Source organism: Patiria miniata, unplaced genomic scaffold (genome assembly GCF_015706575.1).
Source record: "Patiria miniata isolate m_02_andy unplaced genomic scaffold, ASM1570657v1 HiC_scaffold_7, whole genome shotgun sequence".
NCBI classification, from domain to species: Eukaryota; Metazoa; Echinodermata; class Asteroidea; order Valvatida; family Asterinidae; genus Patiria; species Patiria miniata.
The window spans coordinates 4,892,748-4,911,896 of record NW_024037074.1 but is presented as its reverse complement, the minus strand read 5'-3'; the positions used below and the strand labels follow the sequence as shown (position 1 = coordinate 4,911,896).

The following is a 19,149-nucleotide window of genomic DNA, read 5'->3' as shown; positions in this document are numbered from 1 at the left end:
AACAATCAGCCATAGGTGAACAAATTATTGTTACGTGTGGTTGATTTACAAATAGGTATTAGGTAATAGGTTTGCTTGAATTTGTAAAAAAAAAAAAAGGAGAGTGGAGCATTTTTTGTGGGACACCCTGTATAGCCATGCATGCATGAATCGGCAAATCCAAGAATAAGAGTATAATCTTTGTCTTTCTACATGAAAACAAGAGAAATACGGCTACAATAAAATATATCATTTAAAACCACCTGATATTATTCCGTACAATGAAAAAAAAAGAAGATAAATGTGCTGATAACTTACCGGTATGTATGCAAAACGGGTGTAAGCTCTTTGTCTTACATGATTCGATCTGTTTTGGGAGAACGTATTTTATGATATAGCAATATCATGTTTTTCTTAAAGCAATATCATTTGTTTTTCATTCGAGGAGAAAAACAAACAAACCTGTATTATCAAAGTTCAATCGCGAAGAAAGAAGGCCTCGTATGCCTCGGTTCACTTCACTGACAACTAATTAAGCACAAATGCATATACCGACAACAGATTACACAAGGCCCAACTCGGCTATTATATGCATGTACCACTAAAAAAAAACCAATGTTTTGTAGAACAGTCATTTTGTGTAATAAAGCAGAAGTTTTTAAAATTTATTACAAGGCGAAGTATCAACACTTGTCAATTATTGTCTTTTTTTCCGTGCTTATCCCTTGTTTCAGCTTATTATTGAGGTACACGCTGATCTGTTTTTGTGCAGAATCTATTACGAAGACGCAATGGATTGTGGGTGAACAAGTAGTAACTTTATGCATGACCTTTGGTTGACCGTGCTACTGACGACCAATCACAAGTGTACTATTTAGGTCGTGAAATCAGCCTGTACCCGAGGGGTGGGTAAAAAATTAGATAAGGGCATTGTAATTGAATCGCTAGTCACTTCAAAACTTCTCAGAATCTTTATTTCCACAATGTTATTACTATTCGCGGATGCATTTACCCTCTTGAGTGACAAAATATACCCATGTTGTGGAGAAGAAAGAACAAAACGAAATTTTAAAAATGATTATTCCCCCTCCCCCAAAATAGAATATTCCAAAAAGATGTCAACAAATGAACAATACAACAATGGATATTTAACCTCTGCAGGGTCATCAGCTGTAAAAGCATGTGACCAGTCTTTCCTTTGTATTTTGTGCGCACTGTGTGAAGCATATCTGTTACTTTCGATTTTTGGTCCTCTGATTGTGGTGATCGAAAAGGTTACGTATGTTACAAATAACCTTACCAGACATAATAACCTTGCCAAACATGAACTAAAAAATAGCCACGTCTCTAATACTCTGCAGCCTGGATCGGTACTCTGTGTCATTAGTTGCGAGCTAGCTAGCCCGGTCTAGTCTGTACAGTTGCATTACGGGATTTACGGTAAGACATGGTAACTGGTAAGGTAAGACTAAGAATTAGCCCAGGTTGGACTGCTTCTCAGTTTAGCTGGAGTTACCCAGCCCTGAGTTTTATCATTGGGTTGTCATCTAGGGCTGGAGCGCATTTTTCTCGTAACTTGTACTAGTATTTCACTGTATTTGCAAAAAAAATTTGGAAAATGTTCAATTTTGTCCCCGTTACACACTAATTGCAACTGCAACTCACCCCAAACTTGCCTGGAATAACCATTACACAGGTCCTTGAAGTAAAAAACGATCCACGATGAAGATTCAGCCTACAATTGCAGTGAAAACAGGAGGAATAACCGCTAACTTGACAACCTTGCTGGATTGGCCAGGACCGCTATTGGTTTGTGCACAAAAAAAAATTGTGTACAATGAATGGCGGTCGATTAACAGGCACAGAGCGATCGCTGTCAACTACTCGTTTTGCCGGCTGCGCTGGCTGTTGGCGCATGACGTCACGTGGAAGCGTAACACCCAATGACTGTTTCATGCACTATTGGTTGCGGTTCCAGTACCAAAGCTGTGATGCGAGTGGTAAACCTTATACTAGTGCATGAAACAGTCATCGGGTGTTACGCTTCCACGTGATTTCTGATTTCCACGTCATTTTTGTTGAAATTTGGGAACAATGCTTTTTTGGAAGTCCGACTTTTTGAAGCCACTCCATTCGGAGTAATTGCAGAATACCCCGCCACTCGGAAATACACCCCTAAATTCTCTGGCTACGAGGTTGGAATCACTGGAAAAGAAACAATTCAAGTCCATGCCAGCTACGCGGATACTGAGTGGGGGTCCATTATTTGAGAACGAAGCAACATAAAAGGAATGGGAGTTGCTGAAAAAAATTATAAGTCCAAACCAACCACCCTGTTGGCGGCTACGCGGATACGGAGTGGGAGTCCCCTTGAATATGCTTGAGAACGAAGCAACACAAAAGGAATGGGAGTTGCTGAACAAAATTTAAGTCCAAACCAACTACCCTGTTGGCGGCTACGCGGATACGGAGTGGGAGTGCAATGGAGGGGAAAAAACACCCAAAACCATCAATTTCTACCTTTTACCCTTGACTACACGCAGGCGCCTCCATATGATCGTACACCCAAAAATTGACCCCCCAAAAAATTACCTTCAAACCTACCCAATTTTCGAATGTCATGTAATTGGAAGCAGAAATAATTTTTTGGGGGCCCAAAGATTAAATTATCTTGAATTTTTACGCAGGTTTCTTTCTAGAAGGGTCCATATTACAAAATGCAAAACTTCAAGGTGAAGGGATTTACAGCGGCTGTTTTTACTCCAATGAAAGAAAATGGGTGAGTATGACTAGTGTGCGGTGTGTCGCCCGTCCGTCTGTACTAAAAATCAGGCGAACATTCCCTCCTCTTTAACCAGCACATTTCTCCAAAATTTTCATTGGGCAATTTTCAATTTTTTTCAACGGAGACATTTCTTCAATATTTTGCACATGAGGGGGAAGTCAAGTGATTTCAAAATGAGGCTAAAGACTAGACTGGTACATGTCCAGCCTTGGTCCAACTGTTTGAAAAGACTGACCTCTTCATTCAGTGCCATTAGTCTGGTGGCAGACTGTGGAGAAATGTGTAGTACTTAGCAGACGGGGCTCTGGAGTGCTCTGAAACGTGCAAAACTAAATCAGGCCCACTTTACTCACAGTTTAGCCAGAAAATTTTTCCAAACATTCCACTGCCAGGGCAAAGAAAATGTCGTCAGTATTTCACCAACCAAGTTTGCAGACTCAATTCAATTTTTAAAGGAGACTTTTCTTCAATATTTTGCACATGAGAGGGAAGTCAAGTGATTTCAAAATCATGAAAATGGGGCTAAATACTAGACTGGTACATGTCCAACCATGGTCCAACTATTTGAAAAGACTGACCTCTTCATTCAGTGTCAATAGTCTGGTGGCTTGACTATGGAGAAATGTGTAATGAATTGAGACTAGTTCCCGCTTCATGCCACATGTTTCTTAAATTCTTTTTGCATGGTTGATTGATGCAGTACTGAAGCTGTGTTGGACTGGTTGTTTTAGGTGCCAGTCTATTTTCTTGTATTGCATGTTTTCAATACCTTAAGTTTTGGGACTCTCATACACAGTATTGAGAGTCCCACATTTTCGGACTAAGTAATTAGATACTTAGTTCCTAACTTGGCCCATGTTTCTTTTGGCACAGTTGATTGATGCAGTATATACTGAAGCGGTGTTGGACTGGCTGTTCCAGGTGCCAGTCTATTTTCTTGTATTACAAAAGTACATGTTTTCAAACCATTCTAACTGTAGTTGGACTCATATGAACGAAAATTGTGACTATTCCATACATGTAGATGCTAGCTAAGGCATAACACTACAGTCTATAATATCATACCCATGTTAAAGGGAAAATACAACATTTGCAAACATCAAAAAATAAAACTACCAAATCATTTTGAAATACCTTGCTGGACTGTTAGTGAATGACAGTGTAAAGCATCCTGTAAAATCATGGCACCTGGTATACTGTCATTTTCAAGAAAAGTGGTATTTTTGTATCAATTTCCAACGCTGGTCGGCCGACCAGCGTTGAAAAAAACTGGCTTTTTTTTTCAAATACTGGCCCCAATTGACCATCACACTTGTTCGCAATCGATTACACACCTATGAACGGGTACAAGCCAGCTAGACTGGTTCCCTGACCTTACAATTCCCCAATGTATGTAAACTGCTCTGTTTCTTCTTATATGGAGTCAGGGAACCAGACTACAGGAAAATTATTGTTTTTCTTGGTTTTTATAGCATTTTCGAACCCAAAACCTCACAAAAGTCAGTGTAACTATACCGTAGGCCTATTTGCTATATATTTCCAACCCCCCAATTCCATCCATTTCTGAAAATTACAGCAAAAGCAAATGATGTATATTCCCTTTAATTGATACACAACGCAGCCCTCATTTTTCTCGTCCGCCTGCATTTTTATCAGCCTGGGTCCAACGCTGTGACTCACAAATTGTTATATTTTCAATGTATGTAAATGTAGAATTTATAACACTTCACTGATTTTATTACAAAACCAGTGAAATATTTTAACAGTCCTTCCTGTTGTTAAACAGTGTCTCTTTTTTTCTCTGCTGTACGCGAAACATGAATTGTTATATTTTCAGTGTATACGTAGAATTTAAAACAGTGACTGATTAAAGAGAATATACATGATTGGCTTTTGCTGTAATTTTCAGAAATGAACTATTTGAGGGGTAATAGATCAAATATTGTTAGACTGACATGTTTGAAGGTTTGTGTTTGAAAATGCTGGAAAAACCAAGAAAAACAAAAATGTTCAAGTAGTCTGGTTCCTTGACTCCACTAAAGATAAAATGGATCAATTTATAAATGCCGGAAAATCGTAAGGTAAGGGAACCAGTCTAGTTGGCCTGCACCCGTTCATGAACATGTAACCAATAGCAAACAAAATTTGGACTGAAAAGGTGTAAAGTTGGAGCAGTAATTGAAAAATAGTTAGGTTTTTCCAACGGTGGTCGGCCGACCACCATTGGAAATGTATACAAAAATACAATTTTCTTGAAAATGACTTCACACCAGGTGCCATAATTTTACAGGATGCTTTAGACTGTCATTTACCAACATCCTAGTAAGGTATTTTGTAAAAACTTGGTAGTTTTATTTTTCGATGTTTGCAAATGTTGTATATTCCCTTTAAACAGTGTCTCTTTTTTCTCTGCTGTACGTGAATCATGAATTGTTATACATGTATTTTCAATGTATGTGTACATAGAATTTAAAACAGTTGACTGATTTTATTACAAGAACCAGTAAAATATTATTTGCAATCCTGCCTCTTTTTTTTCCGCCAGTGATATCAATTTAGAAGCAATTGATCAGTACGCAACTCAACTGGTGGCAGATGGAGTACGCAATATTTTCCGTAAGTGGCAAATTTTTTTTTGCGAGATGATTCAAAATTAATCAAAAAAGTTATAGATTTTTAAGTTTCAGTATCTTGCTGCGTGCTGATTGTGTGAGTTGGCTGCAGACTTTAAGATTAACCCTAACTCCTTAGGCCTTTTTGCTAGGATGTAGCCTCAATCCTGCAAAACCCTCCAATTGGCCCTATGGAAAAATAGCATATAGCCTCAGTCCTACAAATTCCTCCATTATTTCTTGAATGTGGTCCGTGGAGGGGTGACCACTACCTGAATCCTGCACAATCCTGCGGCAGTGACTGTCAATATGTTGAGGCTTGGCCAGTGACATCCTGGAGCAGTACGGAGGATTTCAAGCATAATCCAGGCCTATATTTATGCATGGCTGAGCAAAAGCAACACAAGGTCCGGCCCAAGACCTTGACAAAGTGCATATATTCTGTCAGCAAGAAGAACTGGGATGAGGACAATATTATTTTTGATATCGTCCTCATCTTGGCATTTCAACACATTTCGCTGGTTCCCGCACAAGCGAGAGCGTAGAAACGCACAGTCGTCAACCAGTCCACAGAGCGTAACGCGTGGACGCAGCACGCAGCAGGGTATACGCACACTGTTGTCAACAAACACAATGACAGCCTCGAGCGGGCGTGTAATTTGCTTCAGTTGGCAAAGAATACTCAACGAAATTTGAGAAATAAAGACAGCGTCCTGAAATTTATCACTTGCTGGTCCAGTCAGTCTGATATAAATACATGTAATAATAATATTGGATGGCTTTTTGGAGGATACAAGAATATATTGCACTCGCTACAACAATATTGCACTTGTCTGTGACCCATGAAATATTGTTATACTATAGCTCATGCAATATATTCTTGTATCCCCTCAAATCCATCAAGTATTACATGTATTTACGCCTTTTTTAAATACATTACAGCTTGCGGAACAACGGGTGAAGGGGCATCACTGACAGTCAACGAGAGAAAGCAGATTGCCGAAAAATGGCTACAAGTGTGTAACAAGAGGTAAATAATGAGTGAATTTATTAAAGATTGTATGAAACCTGATAAAAAATAGTGAAACTGGATAAGTAAATTGTCAGAATTGTTGTAGTCTAGGTCTTCGCCATGAGACCACGCGGCTACCGATGTCAGTGCACATACGGTCCTCTACCCTCACAGGTACCCATTTATACTCCTGGGTGGAGAGAGGCAATTGTGGTAAAGTGTCTTGCCCAAGGGCACAAACACCATGTTCCTGGTTCGAACCAAAACACCATCATGTTCGTTTGAAGCAACAAACGTGCTCAAAATCTAAAGAAAGGTGCTGAACAACTAACCTGATAAAGTTTCAGCTCAGCTTTAGCTCAGTGTATATTCCGAGACAAACAGCTTTCTAGGATCTCGATTTCAAATCAAAATTTGCTGAATCGTGTTTTGAATTGGGCCTGAATTCAGCATCCGAGACACATTCTTACAGCGCCGATTGCAGCTACGCGATGTCGCGCACCGCTCCGATGAATTATAGCAACCGCGTGTGCATCGTGTCTACGCTTGCGCGCACTTCGCCGAGTAAAAAACGAAGTACTAACAGGAATTTTCCAGTGGTGCGTCTAATTAAGTTGGAAAGGCCTTCTTTCATTGATTTCTTCAAATTGACAGCTTGCCAGAAAGTATAATTTCACAGGGAGTTTAGTCCCAATACTTCCTTTCAACAAAGTATGTTTTTCAACAATAATTACATTAGTCACTTTTTGGATAGCTGCAAATGCTGGACTGTAGCTTTAATAGTATTAATCAAGTTGTAAAGCATTCAAGATGGATTTGTGGTGTGCGTTTCAGATTTGATGTCATCATGGTGCATGTTGGAGCTGACTCCCTCAGAGATACCCAGAATCTGGTAGGCAGAATGAAGTTTTTTGATAAATCATTTCCCAAATTGAAAATCATGACAAACTTCTTCACCATCTCTCTAAAACCAAATTATGTCTGACTGATGGGGTTGTTTTTATTGTTGTTTATTCATTATGTTCATTAATCCATTGTGTGTCTGACTGTTTGTTTGTTTTCAAGCTGTTGCCTTTATGATGTACATGTATAATGCCTAGTGACCATTTTTGCTTGGGGCATTAACCCTATAAGGGCCGGGTTATTTTGACCATCTCTCAGCTGGGGGGGGGGGGGGGGGGGGGGGGTAGCGCCAGAAAATGTTTCGCTGCGCGGCAACCCATGGTCCGATTTTTATGTTTTTGGTATCAAAAGATGCACAAGGCAAGAGCCTAAAAGGTCATAACAGCTCGGGTCGTGGAAAAAAGTTTCAAGGCTATCGCTATCCCCCCCCCCCCCCCCCCCCCCCCCGCCCTTTTAGGGTTAACCCATAACTCCCTAGGCATTTTTGCTAGGTTGCAACCTCAATCCTGCAAAATCCTCCAACTGCCTCCATGCAAAATACTGCATACATGACAGCCTCAATCCTAAAAAATTCTTCGTTTCTTGAATGTGGTCCTTGGAGGGATGACCACTGCCTCAATCCTGCAAAGTCCTCCCCTGTCATTCAATAAATCACTGTCAATATGTTTTCATCCTTTTTTTAGGCATCTCACGCTGCCGACATAGAAGCCGACGCGATATGTGTCGTGTCACCAACTTTTTTCAAGCCACAGTCCGTTGGTAAGTTGAAAAAGATATCATACCTTTGTCCAAAATTAAACATGCTCACAGAAGTTTTGAGAATCTTCACATTGCATGAATATTGTGTCCGAAAGAACATCCCAATCCTGTACTCTGATTCTGTGCTCTGTTCAAGACGTTCAATTTTGTCACTAAGTGATCCAAGTATTGATAACAGCAATGGTCGTTCCTGTTCATAATGTGCTGTTCAAAAAGATGACAATGCTGCATGTACATGTGACAGCATAATACTACGCTGCAGTAATTTGTCATGAAGATCTTTTGTACATGAAAGTCCACAGAAAATTTTGTGACAAAAGTGGGATCCAGTAATCAGAAAAGTAGCCAATCAAGAGCCACAAATTTTTAACCAATGACTGAGAAGGTTTGGAAGGGTAACCAGCCAATCAGAGATCCTGTTCTATGATACGTGGAAAAGCATGGCTGTGGGCCAATGAGCAGTAGGGTTGGTTCTTAACATCCTAGAAGTTGAAAGTTTAGGCGGGAAGGGAAAGTTGCTAGGCTCAGTATGCTGAAGTCTGGGGCCGTATTCACAAAACAACTTAAGTCATGAAAATGTAAGCACCCCACTAATAAATATGCGACTTAGACAAGTCTTGATATTAAAGCAATAATCATGAAACATTTTCACTAAGTGCCCCTCTTATTTCCGTGACTTGAATCAAAGTGTGGTCTGGACATGTCTTCAGTCAAGGTAAGTGGGGCACCAGGGTGTCATGGCGGCTTTATTTCTGTTCCTTTGGTTTGAATTTTTTAGGCACAAAATTGGACATTTCTAGGGGCTAAGGGAAACCTTGTCAATATCGAATTATTGTAAAAGGAACCCAAATTGAAGCTAATGTGTGACAGCCCAAGATTTTTTTTTTTTTCTGTTCAGTTCATTTCCAGTAATAAAATGTTTTTGAAATGTGATGCGCATGAGCAAAAGTGATTGCTTAAGTTAAGTTGAGCACTAAGATAAGTAGAGTGCTTAAATCTTTTGTGAATACCAAACTATGAGGCGCCCCACTTCAGCAGGGTGCTTAGATTTTAAGTGTGACTTACAAAAAATGTAAGTGTTGTCTTGAGTTTGAGTTTTGTGAATACAGCCCCTTGTGCTTAATTAGTCTCGGACAACATTGTCCTGGGCCACCGCCTGTCTGTTTTGTGGAGTAATTGGTGCTGGATATTGGACAACATCGTTCTCTACTGCTTAGAGAGATTTGGCGTTTGCTTTGTTGTTTATGGGCGATTCCACGGTTACATCACGTTACATTTTCGTAATGTGAGTAACCCATTTTGTGCGTCTTGTTTATCATACATAACACGTTTTTCTGGATGTCATCTTTGGTGCTTAGGTAGGTCTAGGTCTACTCTACCTACCATGGGGATAACAGTTATTAAATCTTTTTAGTAAGGTAATTACAGCCCAAGGAAACTCAAAAGTAAATCAAAAATGTAACTTGAGTAACCGTGGAATGGCCCTTATCAATATTAGTCCGTTGGTATTGAAGTTGAGAAATACATGTAGCAGACTTCGGCCTTGAACATATGCCCACAGAAGTTTGGAGAGATTTTGCACTACATGATTATTGTGTCAATAGAACAACCCAGTCCTGTAGTCTGATAATGTGCGCTGCAGACATGCAAACAGTATGAGTGTTTGCCTGCCGGTAGTTGTCAAAATGTTCCAGAGTGCAGATCGGAGGTCATACTGGTAGAACATTAATACTGCCCACCTGTCCATAATACCGGTTTCCGGTACGTGTACAGTAAAAGAGATACATGTACATGTAACTTTGATCATACACTGTATACAACATTTATGTTTTTGGTATCAAAAGATGCGCAAGGCTAGAGGCTAAAAAGTCATAACAGCTCGGGTCGTGAACAAAAAAGTTTCAAGGCTATCGCTATCTGCCCCCCCCCCCCCCCCACACAGAAGTTTGGAGAGATATCGCACTACATGAATATTGTGTCAATAGAACAAACCGATAGTCTGATAATGTGCGCTGCAGCCGTGGAAACAGTATGAGTGTTTGACTGTTCCAGAGTGCAGATCGGCGGTCATACTGGAAGAACAAATACTACCCACCTGTCACGTTTAGTACAAATGTATGCATACTGGTTTCCGGTACGTGTACATTGATAGAGATATGTACATGTAACTTTGATCATACACTTGTAATTATAGGGAATATACAACATTTACTTTTGCCGTAATGTTCAGAAATGGATGGATTTGGGGGGTTAGTATTTTATAGCAAATAGTGTTACACTGACATGTTTGAAGTTTTATGTTCGTAGATGCTGGACAAACCAAGAAAAACATTCATGTTCCTGTGGTCTGGTTCCCTGATCCCACGTAAAATGAAACGGTGCAATTTATAGATGTCGGTGAATTGTAAGGTCAGGGAACCAGTCTAGCTGGCTTGTACCCGTACATATAGGTGTGTGATCGATTGCGAACAAAATGCGAACAACGCTGGTCGGCCAACCAGCATTCATGGCATTGGAAAATGATACAAAAATACAAGTTTTCATTAAAATGACAGCACACCAGGTGCCATGATTGAACAGGATACTTTAGACGGTCATTCACTAAGGCCACTAAGGTTTTTGGTATGCGCGTCGCCGTAGCCATGCGCGTCGGCAAAATGAAAACTTTTTTTTTTCAATGAAAGATGATGTCTCAAAACCGCCAAACTCACTGGTTTGACTGGAATCCTGCTGCTGCACAATTTTAACGTGTTTTTAGATGGGGTTATGATCGAGAATAAGCTTTATGTGGCCTCTCTGGTCTCCCATAATATTTGCACTAAGTTTAGTCGGGCACCATTTGCAGTCATCAGCCGACATTTGAAGCAAAAAAAAAACGGGTAAAAAAAAAAAAAAAAAAAACGCGTCGCTGTACCACTTTTTAGGCAAGCTCCATACCAGAAACCGGAGACTTTTTTTTTGGGCCTAACAGTCCACTAAGGTATTTCATAATAATTCAATAGTTTTGTTTTTTGATGTTTGCAAATGTTGTTTTCCCTTTAAGGATTGTTGATTTTGTTCTTTTCCCAGATCTTCTGCTCCAGTACCTGAGAGAAGTCAGTACTGCTGCCCCATCGTTACCTCTGTATTACTACCACAACCCGGGACATACTGGACTCAATTGTAAGCATCAGTTTTTGGCTCAGTAATAGACTGTCAACGTTAGTCTGGCACACGTGCGACTAGCACACGTTGAACAAAGACACTGACAAAGTGAGGAACCGCCAACATAGGGCTGGATAGCTCAGTTGGTAGAGCACCGGAACGGTAATCTGGAGGTTGCAGGTTCAAACCCCGCTTCAGTCAATTTCCTTGTTGAACTTTAAAAAAAAAAAAAATCATTTTAAATTTTTTTTGACATAGGCAAACTTTCTGGGGTATAAATCTCGTTCAAATGACGTCATTTCCTACGTACCATCCACGGTGCTTTGGCATTTTGAGCATCAACTTGCATAATGTGCATCAGCTGCATCGTATTTCGAACATATTTCAAGCAACAAGCAAGCGTGTTTGGGACATTTTCAACACTGCGCAATGTGTGCTAATGATTGCGTAAAATACGCAGTTGCAGTTCTCCTACAGAGATGGCCATCATTGAACGCGCCCTATTGTTTTGGGTAGGGTCAGGGGGTAGCAAAGCCCGAATCCAATTAAACACTTGCAATTGGTTTCCACTGTAATTCAAAAAGAAAATGCTGGCTACACTTATGCTTTGGCTGAAATCAGAGAAGGGTATGCAGTTGGCTTAACATTTCATCGTAATATGATTGTCTTGGCTTTTAACACAGTTTCATTGGAATCCATCTGGGAAGGACTGAAGAAAACGCCTGTCCCGACGCTTAGGGGAGTGAAGTTCACCAATTCCAATTTCTACGACATGGCCCGAGTCCAGAAACTCGCCGGCGACAAACTGCAAATCCTGTACTCCACAGATGAGGTACGGTAAACGAATTTTAGCCTTGATCTTGATCCAATATATGGCAACAGATCTGGTGGAATCCATGAAGAGATTGGAGTGGTCATCAGATGCATGCATTGTGAAGTGAATTAGGGTCCCCTTTTCTGATAAAATCTTTGACTCCGTCTTTCAAGACGTTCATAGTTGATGCTGTCGAGTCCATCAGAAATCTGCACACCAGCACACCAGCATGCATTTGCTTACAAATACCGCCTCATGGAACAAGGATGATCCTAACTGTTGAATAGTATTTCCCATTCCCCATGAGCGAATGGGATTTTTTGAGCCCCAACGCGAATGGGAGCAATAACGAATGTCACGTGATGTGAGTTCCACCAATCACATGACAAGGATCTGCATTTCAGTTATATAATGTGATTTTAATAGTCATGTTAGTATGTTGCATTAATAAGTTTCTTTGTTTTTCTTATTCCCTCCTTCCTTGTCTGTAGCAACTACCTTCAGCCTTGGCCATGGGCATAGAAGGATTCGTTGGAAGGTAATTTTTGAACAGTAAAAACAGTACTCACCAAAGATTTGTGGGGAGTCAGGTTGGCGTAGCGGTACTTTCCTTGCCTTCCACCGCTGTGACCCGGGTTCGAATCCCGCCTGGGCCAATATGTGGATTGGGTTTTCAGTCCCTGCCTGATTCCTTGGGTTTTCCCCAGAATATTATTCTGGGGTTTTCCTCCCACCTCCAAAACCGTAATTTCTTCTCATTGCCTTCTCTCTACAGGTTTCCTCAGGCTTGCGAGCTACATTGCGTAGGGCGCCTTTGAGGAATCCTTGGTTTCATTACCAGAAAGTCGAGGTTATACCTCTTTTCAGAACCATTTTCTTAGTTGAGAAATTTTTCCCAAATGGTGTTTCTGCAAACCTTTCATTCATTAGTATCTCTACCATGCAGAGCCTCAAATCTTACTTATTACCAGAAATGATTAATAATAATAATAAGGGAATAAATGTGTGCTCCAGAGGTTTATATCACTCGTTTAATACCGCTTAGAGTCTGGGTGCTGATAATTACCCGAGCCGGAGGCGAGGGTAATTATCAGCACCCAGACTCTAAGCGGTATTAAACAGAGTGATAAATACCGACCGAGCACATATTTATTTCCATTCATAAATACCTTATCCGTAAAAAAATATCAAATAATTCGTTCAAAAAATCCCGATTTTGTTCAACAAGTTCACTTCATGCTTTTTGAAACATCCCTCTAGCAAAATAATGGAGTGTTCAGCTGGCGAGTAAGATGTAAACAACCCTTTTATGGAGGTTGACGCGCGCGTAGCATGTTCTGCGCGATGTCACGCAGAACGCACCTGGGGTGTTGCGTTTTGAATTTAGAACTATAAAATTCCGACTCGCTTGTAGTGTTGCGCATGCCTACGTGAGGATTGTGAACGTTCAACCAATGAAACGGTAAGAGGCACTGGATTTTTAGGAGTCCACATTTTATTGTGACACTGGAAAAGTGTTTAAGACCAGCTAGCCATGTCTTTATCATCCGTTTAAGACCGGCCACGTGACGGGCTCTCGACCAATAGGAATAGCTAAACTGTCAGGTATTTATGAATAAAGATTTAATCCACAGTCTCTACTCCTACCCCAAGAAACTTATGACTTGATTTTATATTTGTCAGTTTATTTCTAACAGTGGTTTCTGTGCAATTACTTTTCACCCAGCACTTACAACTATGCCGGCAAAGGTGCAAACCGAATGTTGGAGGCTTACAAGAAGGGAGACATGAAGGCAGTTCAGAAAGAATATGTAAGTGACAAGTCACTTTTTGGATTTGAACCCTGAACTTATGCTTACATTTGAACCAAAATCTGGGTGCTCTCTTAAGATTTGAAGGCCTGCTATTGCAACTGAATGACCGTTGCTTATATCACTTGCCCAACAGGACACTAAACCACACTGCTAGGTCAGGGAGGAAAAAAGGGCCATTCAGTCAAAAAGTCAAAACAGATCAAAATGACAAATCGAAAATTCACAATTTCCAACAATTGTGTTCAACTATTTTACGTCATGTTTTGGTGATGTTTATGGTATGTGCTTCACGCGAGTAGTACTAAAATCTCCTTTGCACGTGACGCAACTTCAATGTGGCGCAGAATGCAGCAGTGCCTGTGTAGTGTGAATTGACGACAATGAAATACGGACTCGTTGGTAGCATTGCGCATGCCTAAGTGGAGATAATAAGGAGACACCGGAATGTGACACCAGAACCAGGCGGCGTTTTATCAACCACCCACGTGATGATGGACTCTCGACCAATAGAAATGGGTAAACTGTCTTACGTATTAATGAATTGTCATTAAAAGGGTCTCGAATGATATTTACTTGAAATGTTAAATCGTTTTTCTTGCATTCTTTTTGTTTTCTTATTTCAGGCGATGTACCTGTCTTTCATTCCATTACTTTTTAAATATGGTATGTATATTGAGTCTTCAATAGCTATGTCCTGCAATTCAGTTGTTTTAGTGAAGTTCTGCTTGTAGCTCTTTTTTTTCAAAATCTAGGATATGAGAGCCCAATTCATAAGCTTTCTTTTAGTACAAGAATCATGCAAATCACTCATGTACTTTCCAAGTTACAGAATTTTAAACACAACCACCGTTTTAAAGTTCTGTCCACAGATCACCATAAAGGTGTGCATTCTTTCAGCAAAATGAAAATAATTCACATAGGGATGAAAACAATTCACACACATCCCTATGTGATTTGTTTTCGTTTTGCTGAAAGAACAATTACCTTTTTGCGATCAGATAAAAACTTTGTCCATGGATCCGCATGAGATTTCAATCTTAACGTGCCTGTTTCCTCTTGCAGGTGGCAATGTTGGCGTCAACAAGGGCCTGATGAAGCTGGCCAGGCTCTCCAAAATCGGTCCTGCCCGCCTCCCCAACCCAACACTGGACGACAAGCAGCTGCAAAGCATGGACGAAGACCTGAAGAAGATTGGCTTCTACGAGTGGATCAACTAGAAAGTGCAGTGTATCCACTAGAAAGTACAGTGTATACACTACTTGTAGTCCATCAACTAGATGGAGTGGATCAGTAATTGAATCTACTAGTAGTGAAATGGATCAACTAGAACATCCACTAGTGGAGTGGATTAAATAGTCCACCAAACGAAAGTGGAGTGGATTAAAAAGACCACCAACTAATCAATAGTGCACTATTGATAATTTGGTGGTCTTTTTAATCCACTGAGTGGATCAACCAATATAGCTACTAGTTGTGGAGTCAACTAGTACATATTGTCATACATGCACTAGTGGTGGACTGGGTCTACTAATCGTTGAGTGGATCAAATATTCCATCAACTATAAGTGGAGTAGATGAACTTTTCAACTACTAGTGGATCAAGAAATTGGATCCACTGTAAAAATCATGGTCGCAGATTACCATGAACAAGCTTAGTGCTGCCAAGTGGTCTGAAGGGAATCAAGACACTTGCAGTATGATATTGATTGTGTTGGTGAGAAATATGAATTTTACCCATTTTTCCTGAAAGTATTAAGCATTGATGAATGTATGGGGAATTACCACTTCGTGCTAGGTTTATTTTTGCCCAAAATTTGGATTTTCGCAAAAGGCAAAAGTTCCCAGCCAATTTCTGAATATTAGGCCAAAAAAAAATAGGTCGGTCGATTTTAATCATGCACGTCGATCTTTTTTTTTTCCAAAATGTTCCACGGTAGCTCAAACAGCGCCCTCTATTTCCGCACCTCCTCAATTTTTTTTTTACCAAAGAGCACCAAGGAATGGGAAACTGCACCAAGGCAAATGATCGAAAGGGGATGGAGGACACCAATGTACATGAGGACACCAAAAAAGCAAAATAGTACCCCACCTTGTCTGTACAATCCAAGCTTGAAGAAAAAAAAAAAAAAGCCGCGTGGCCGCGTCAGTTCCGGAACTTTGGTCTGACCAGAGACCAATTTTTTTGGGGGGGGCCTTACAGCCACACGCTACACACTGATTCGCAAGAGTGATTTCAACAGTATTAATTCGTACAATATTTCTTGCCGAAAACCTCATATGTTTCAATGCTCCGAGGTGTGCAGCGGAGCGTAAATTGTACAATAGGCCGTACGTGCACAACAGCCCGCACAACGGTCAACACACGGACCACCTCCACAGACTACACGGACTTTGTGTGTGTGTGTACAAAAGGCACGAGGGATTAGCGTGTTTTGACGTCACCCGGAGGCGTATCGAGGCAATCTTGATGTCTTAACCCGTCAGGCCCATGCCTGTGTGCAAAAACAGCCAGGGCGTGTTGTCACGTACGTCCTCAGGTGCGAACTGGTTGAGAGATTGTTTTTCTTAATACGTCAAGATTCAAATGAAAGTTCAGTTGCTCAATTTACACACTGATTTCATAAATTTAAATCAAGTCACTTTAGTCAATCGCAAGTCACCAAGTCCAAAGTCGTGTGACAATTAAGCCTTATGAACAGTGCAAAAGTGTTTGTTGTGGCCACTGTTCATCCACTGCTTCTCTAACAGACATGTGACTTGTCATTGACGTGTGATTGACTTTACAACTCTATCTGCCCTGTTTACATGTGGAATACCTACTTGCCAAATGTGCTCTCATCTCATAGGTCCAGCTTGCCTGTTTGAGTACACTTGTACACGCTTGTTTAAACCAACTAATTGTGCTGTAACAAATGCCAGTTTTTGGTTTTTTTGAGGTTTAATAACATGTATAGACAGAATTACATTTTTTTTGGTTTTAATTTATCAAGTATAGTTGTTTTTTTTCTAGTTGCACTGCCAGTGTTATTTTGGGGGGAGTTCTTTGGAGATCCACAAAGATAACATGTACATGTAGGTGAGTCAGCAAACCTGTGCCATATGCTGTACTTGTCAATAAAGGGCAAATGCTCCCCTGCTGACGCTCAGAAAAATGATAAATTGAGAAAATAATGAAAGAGTTAAGGAATTTCGGGGAAAAATTTGCTTTGTCCCCCCCCCCCCCCCCCCCCGGGAAAAATCCTGGCGACGCCCATGTTTACAACTTGCCTGCAATCTATTCATGTGAAAATCAACAAGTGAAAAACAGTAATTAAACAAAGCTTTCATTAAATGGTTGTACCACGTTAGTAGGCAAGTCTCGTAGCAGCTGTGTAGACCACTTATCTGCTATAATCAATTATAAAACCTGGTGTTTTTAAGCTTGCCATTTGTGTTATATTGACACACAGAGTACATTGTACTTCTGGTCGTGTAATGTAATAACTACAAAAATATCCTGCTCACAGCTGTTGCCATTTTGTTTGGCCGCAATAACATATAAAATGTTTATTTTTGAAATCGACAATCATTTATTTTTTTTAGAGGTGCGCTCTCTTCAAAAAAAGTACAACTGCAACAGCTGGACTAAAGTAAATAAACACAGATGTCTTTCTTTTGTCCTTTTCCCAGTATAATTATTGCTGTGGTTAGGATTTGAGTCATCTCTTTTTAGCTTTTTTTGGGGGGGGGGTTTGTTTGTTTGTTTTTAGACATTCATGGACAACTTGGTGTACTTTTATATTTACACATGTTACATTATAAACTAAGTCTATTTTGATGCATGTACATGTACAGTATTACTTCCAATGTTTTTTTTTTTACTGGTTTGTGGAGTACATTTTAAAGTACCAAATTATTATGAATACTTTAATACTTGATTGTCGGTGAATGCTATTTTCAAGCATCCTATGAAATCATACCACTTGGTATGCTGTCATTTTTAAGAAAAAAAAAAGGTTTTTTTTTTAATTTTCTTGTGATTACTATGAACATCTTCATCCCTTCAAAATTCACTAAAAGTCCATTTCTCCGTGAAAAGCATCTTTAAGAGATGTTTCACGGACATTCCATGGGGCTTATATACTGGACTAATCCTGTAAGGGTATTTTCACGGTTTTTTAATGACCCTGGCCACTGAGGATTATCATTGGTTATACATAACGGTACACTGGGTCTATCTCCATGGGTAAACAAAGGACTTTCTTAAGGGTGTTTTCACGAACTCCTAATCTGGCTTAATATGTTGAAAAATCCGTAAAAATTTAGTTAAATTTCAAGGGAAAATGCTCTTTAACGACTTTTTAAGGGAGGAAGATGTTCATCACCTTCGCAAGGAAAGGATGGTAATTTCTCTTTTCTTGAAAATGACAGCGTACTCGTCGCAACAATATCACAGGATGTTTGATCCTATTATAAACGTACAATCAAGTACTAAGATATTTCATCATGTTTTTTTTTTACATGTTTGCAAATACTTTAGTACATTGTACAAGCATTTCATACCATGTATACTATTGCGATGTAATTGTATTACACATGTAATACGTATTACATGTATACGTATTGCAATGTAAATGTATTACACATGTATACATATGTATTACACATGTATACATATGTACGCATATCTGGAGGATTTTATAACAGTGCCTTTTGAAGATGTCTCGATGCTCAAAATGAATTTCTAAAATAATGTTTAGCCACGGCATTGTAATTTGTATGTATACGAACTTCCGCCTGATTGGACGGATTGTTGAGATTAATTAGTTTAAAAATGTAATTATTACAATACTAAAGAACATAATTCCTCTTCATATACCCTTAAGGAGACATTTTTGTCGTCATTATGACGTAAGTTATACCTCAGTTAGCTAAGTACTCTGTACTCTGAAGAAAGTATTCGACCACAACGCTGACATGTACTATTGTAAAACTTTTGGAAAAATACTGAAGGCTTAGTTTCATATTGTAGTGGTAATCAAATAAGTTAAAAGCAATGCAAGAATTTTGAATTTGAATTTAATAATTAAGAAATGAAATTTTATTGGAACAATTTATTGAGGTTACGGTTCGAAGAGTAAAAAATATACAGTCATTCAATCAATCATAGTTATTAATTAAGGTGAATTTGTACGGGTGGGATTTTCACTTTAATGTAATTCTTTATAGCAAAATATATTGAATTTCTGCTTTGAGTCTATTACGGTTCGAAGAGTAAAAATTATAGTCATTCAATCAATCATAGTAATTAATTAAGGTGAATTTGTACGGGTGGGATTTTTACTTTA

The 19,149-nt window shown here is 39.6% G+C and overlaps 1 protein-coding gene across 1 annotated transcript; it reads left to right on the top strand.

Annotated features, from left to right (window-relative positions):
- The first annotated feature begins 1,133 nt into the window (after positions 1-1,133).
- Positions 1,134-15,690, top strand: LOC119745485 (N-acetylneuraminate lyase-like). The gene is made up of 12 exons (XM_038221855.1): positions 1,134-1,419; positions 2,667-2,758; positions 5,310-5,380; positions 6,319-6,406; positions 7,223-7,280; positions 7,975-8,050; positions 11,120-11,212; positions 11,878-12,026; positions 12,500-12,546; positions 13,735-13,819; positions 14,446-14,485; positions 14,885-15,690. The coding sequence occupies exons 2-12, from the start codon at positions 2,697-2,699 to the stop codon at positions 15,037-15,039; spliced, it is 924 nt and encodes a 307-aa protein (XP_038077783.1). The 5' UTR covers positions 1,134-1,419; positions 2,667-2,696; the 3' UTR covers positions 15,040-15,690.
- Positions 15,691-19,149: the final 3,459 nt, after the last annotated feature.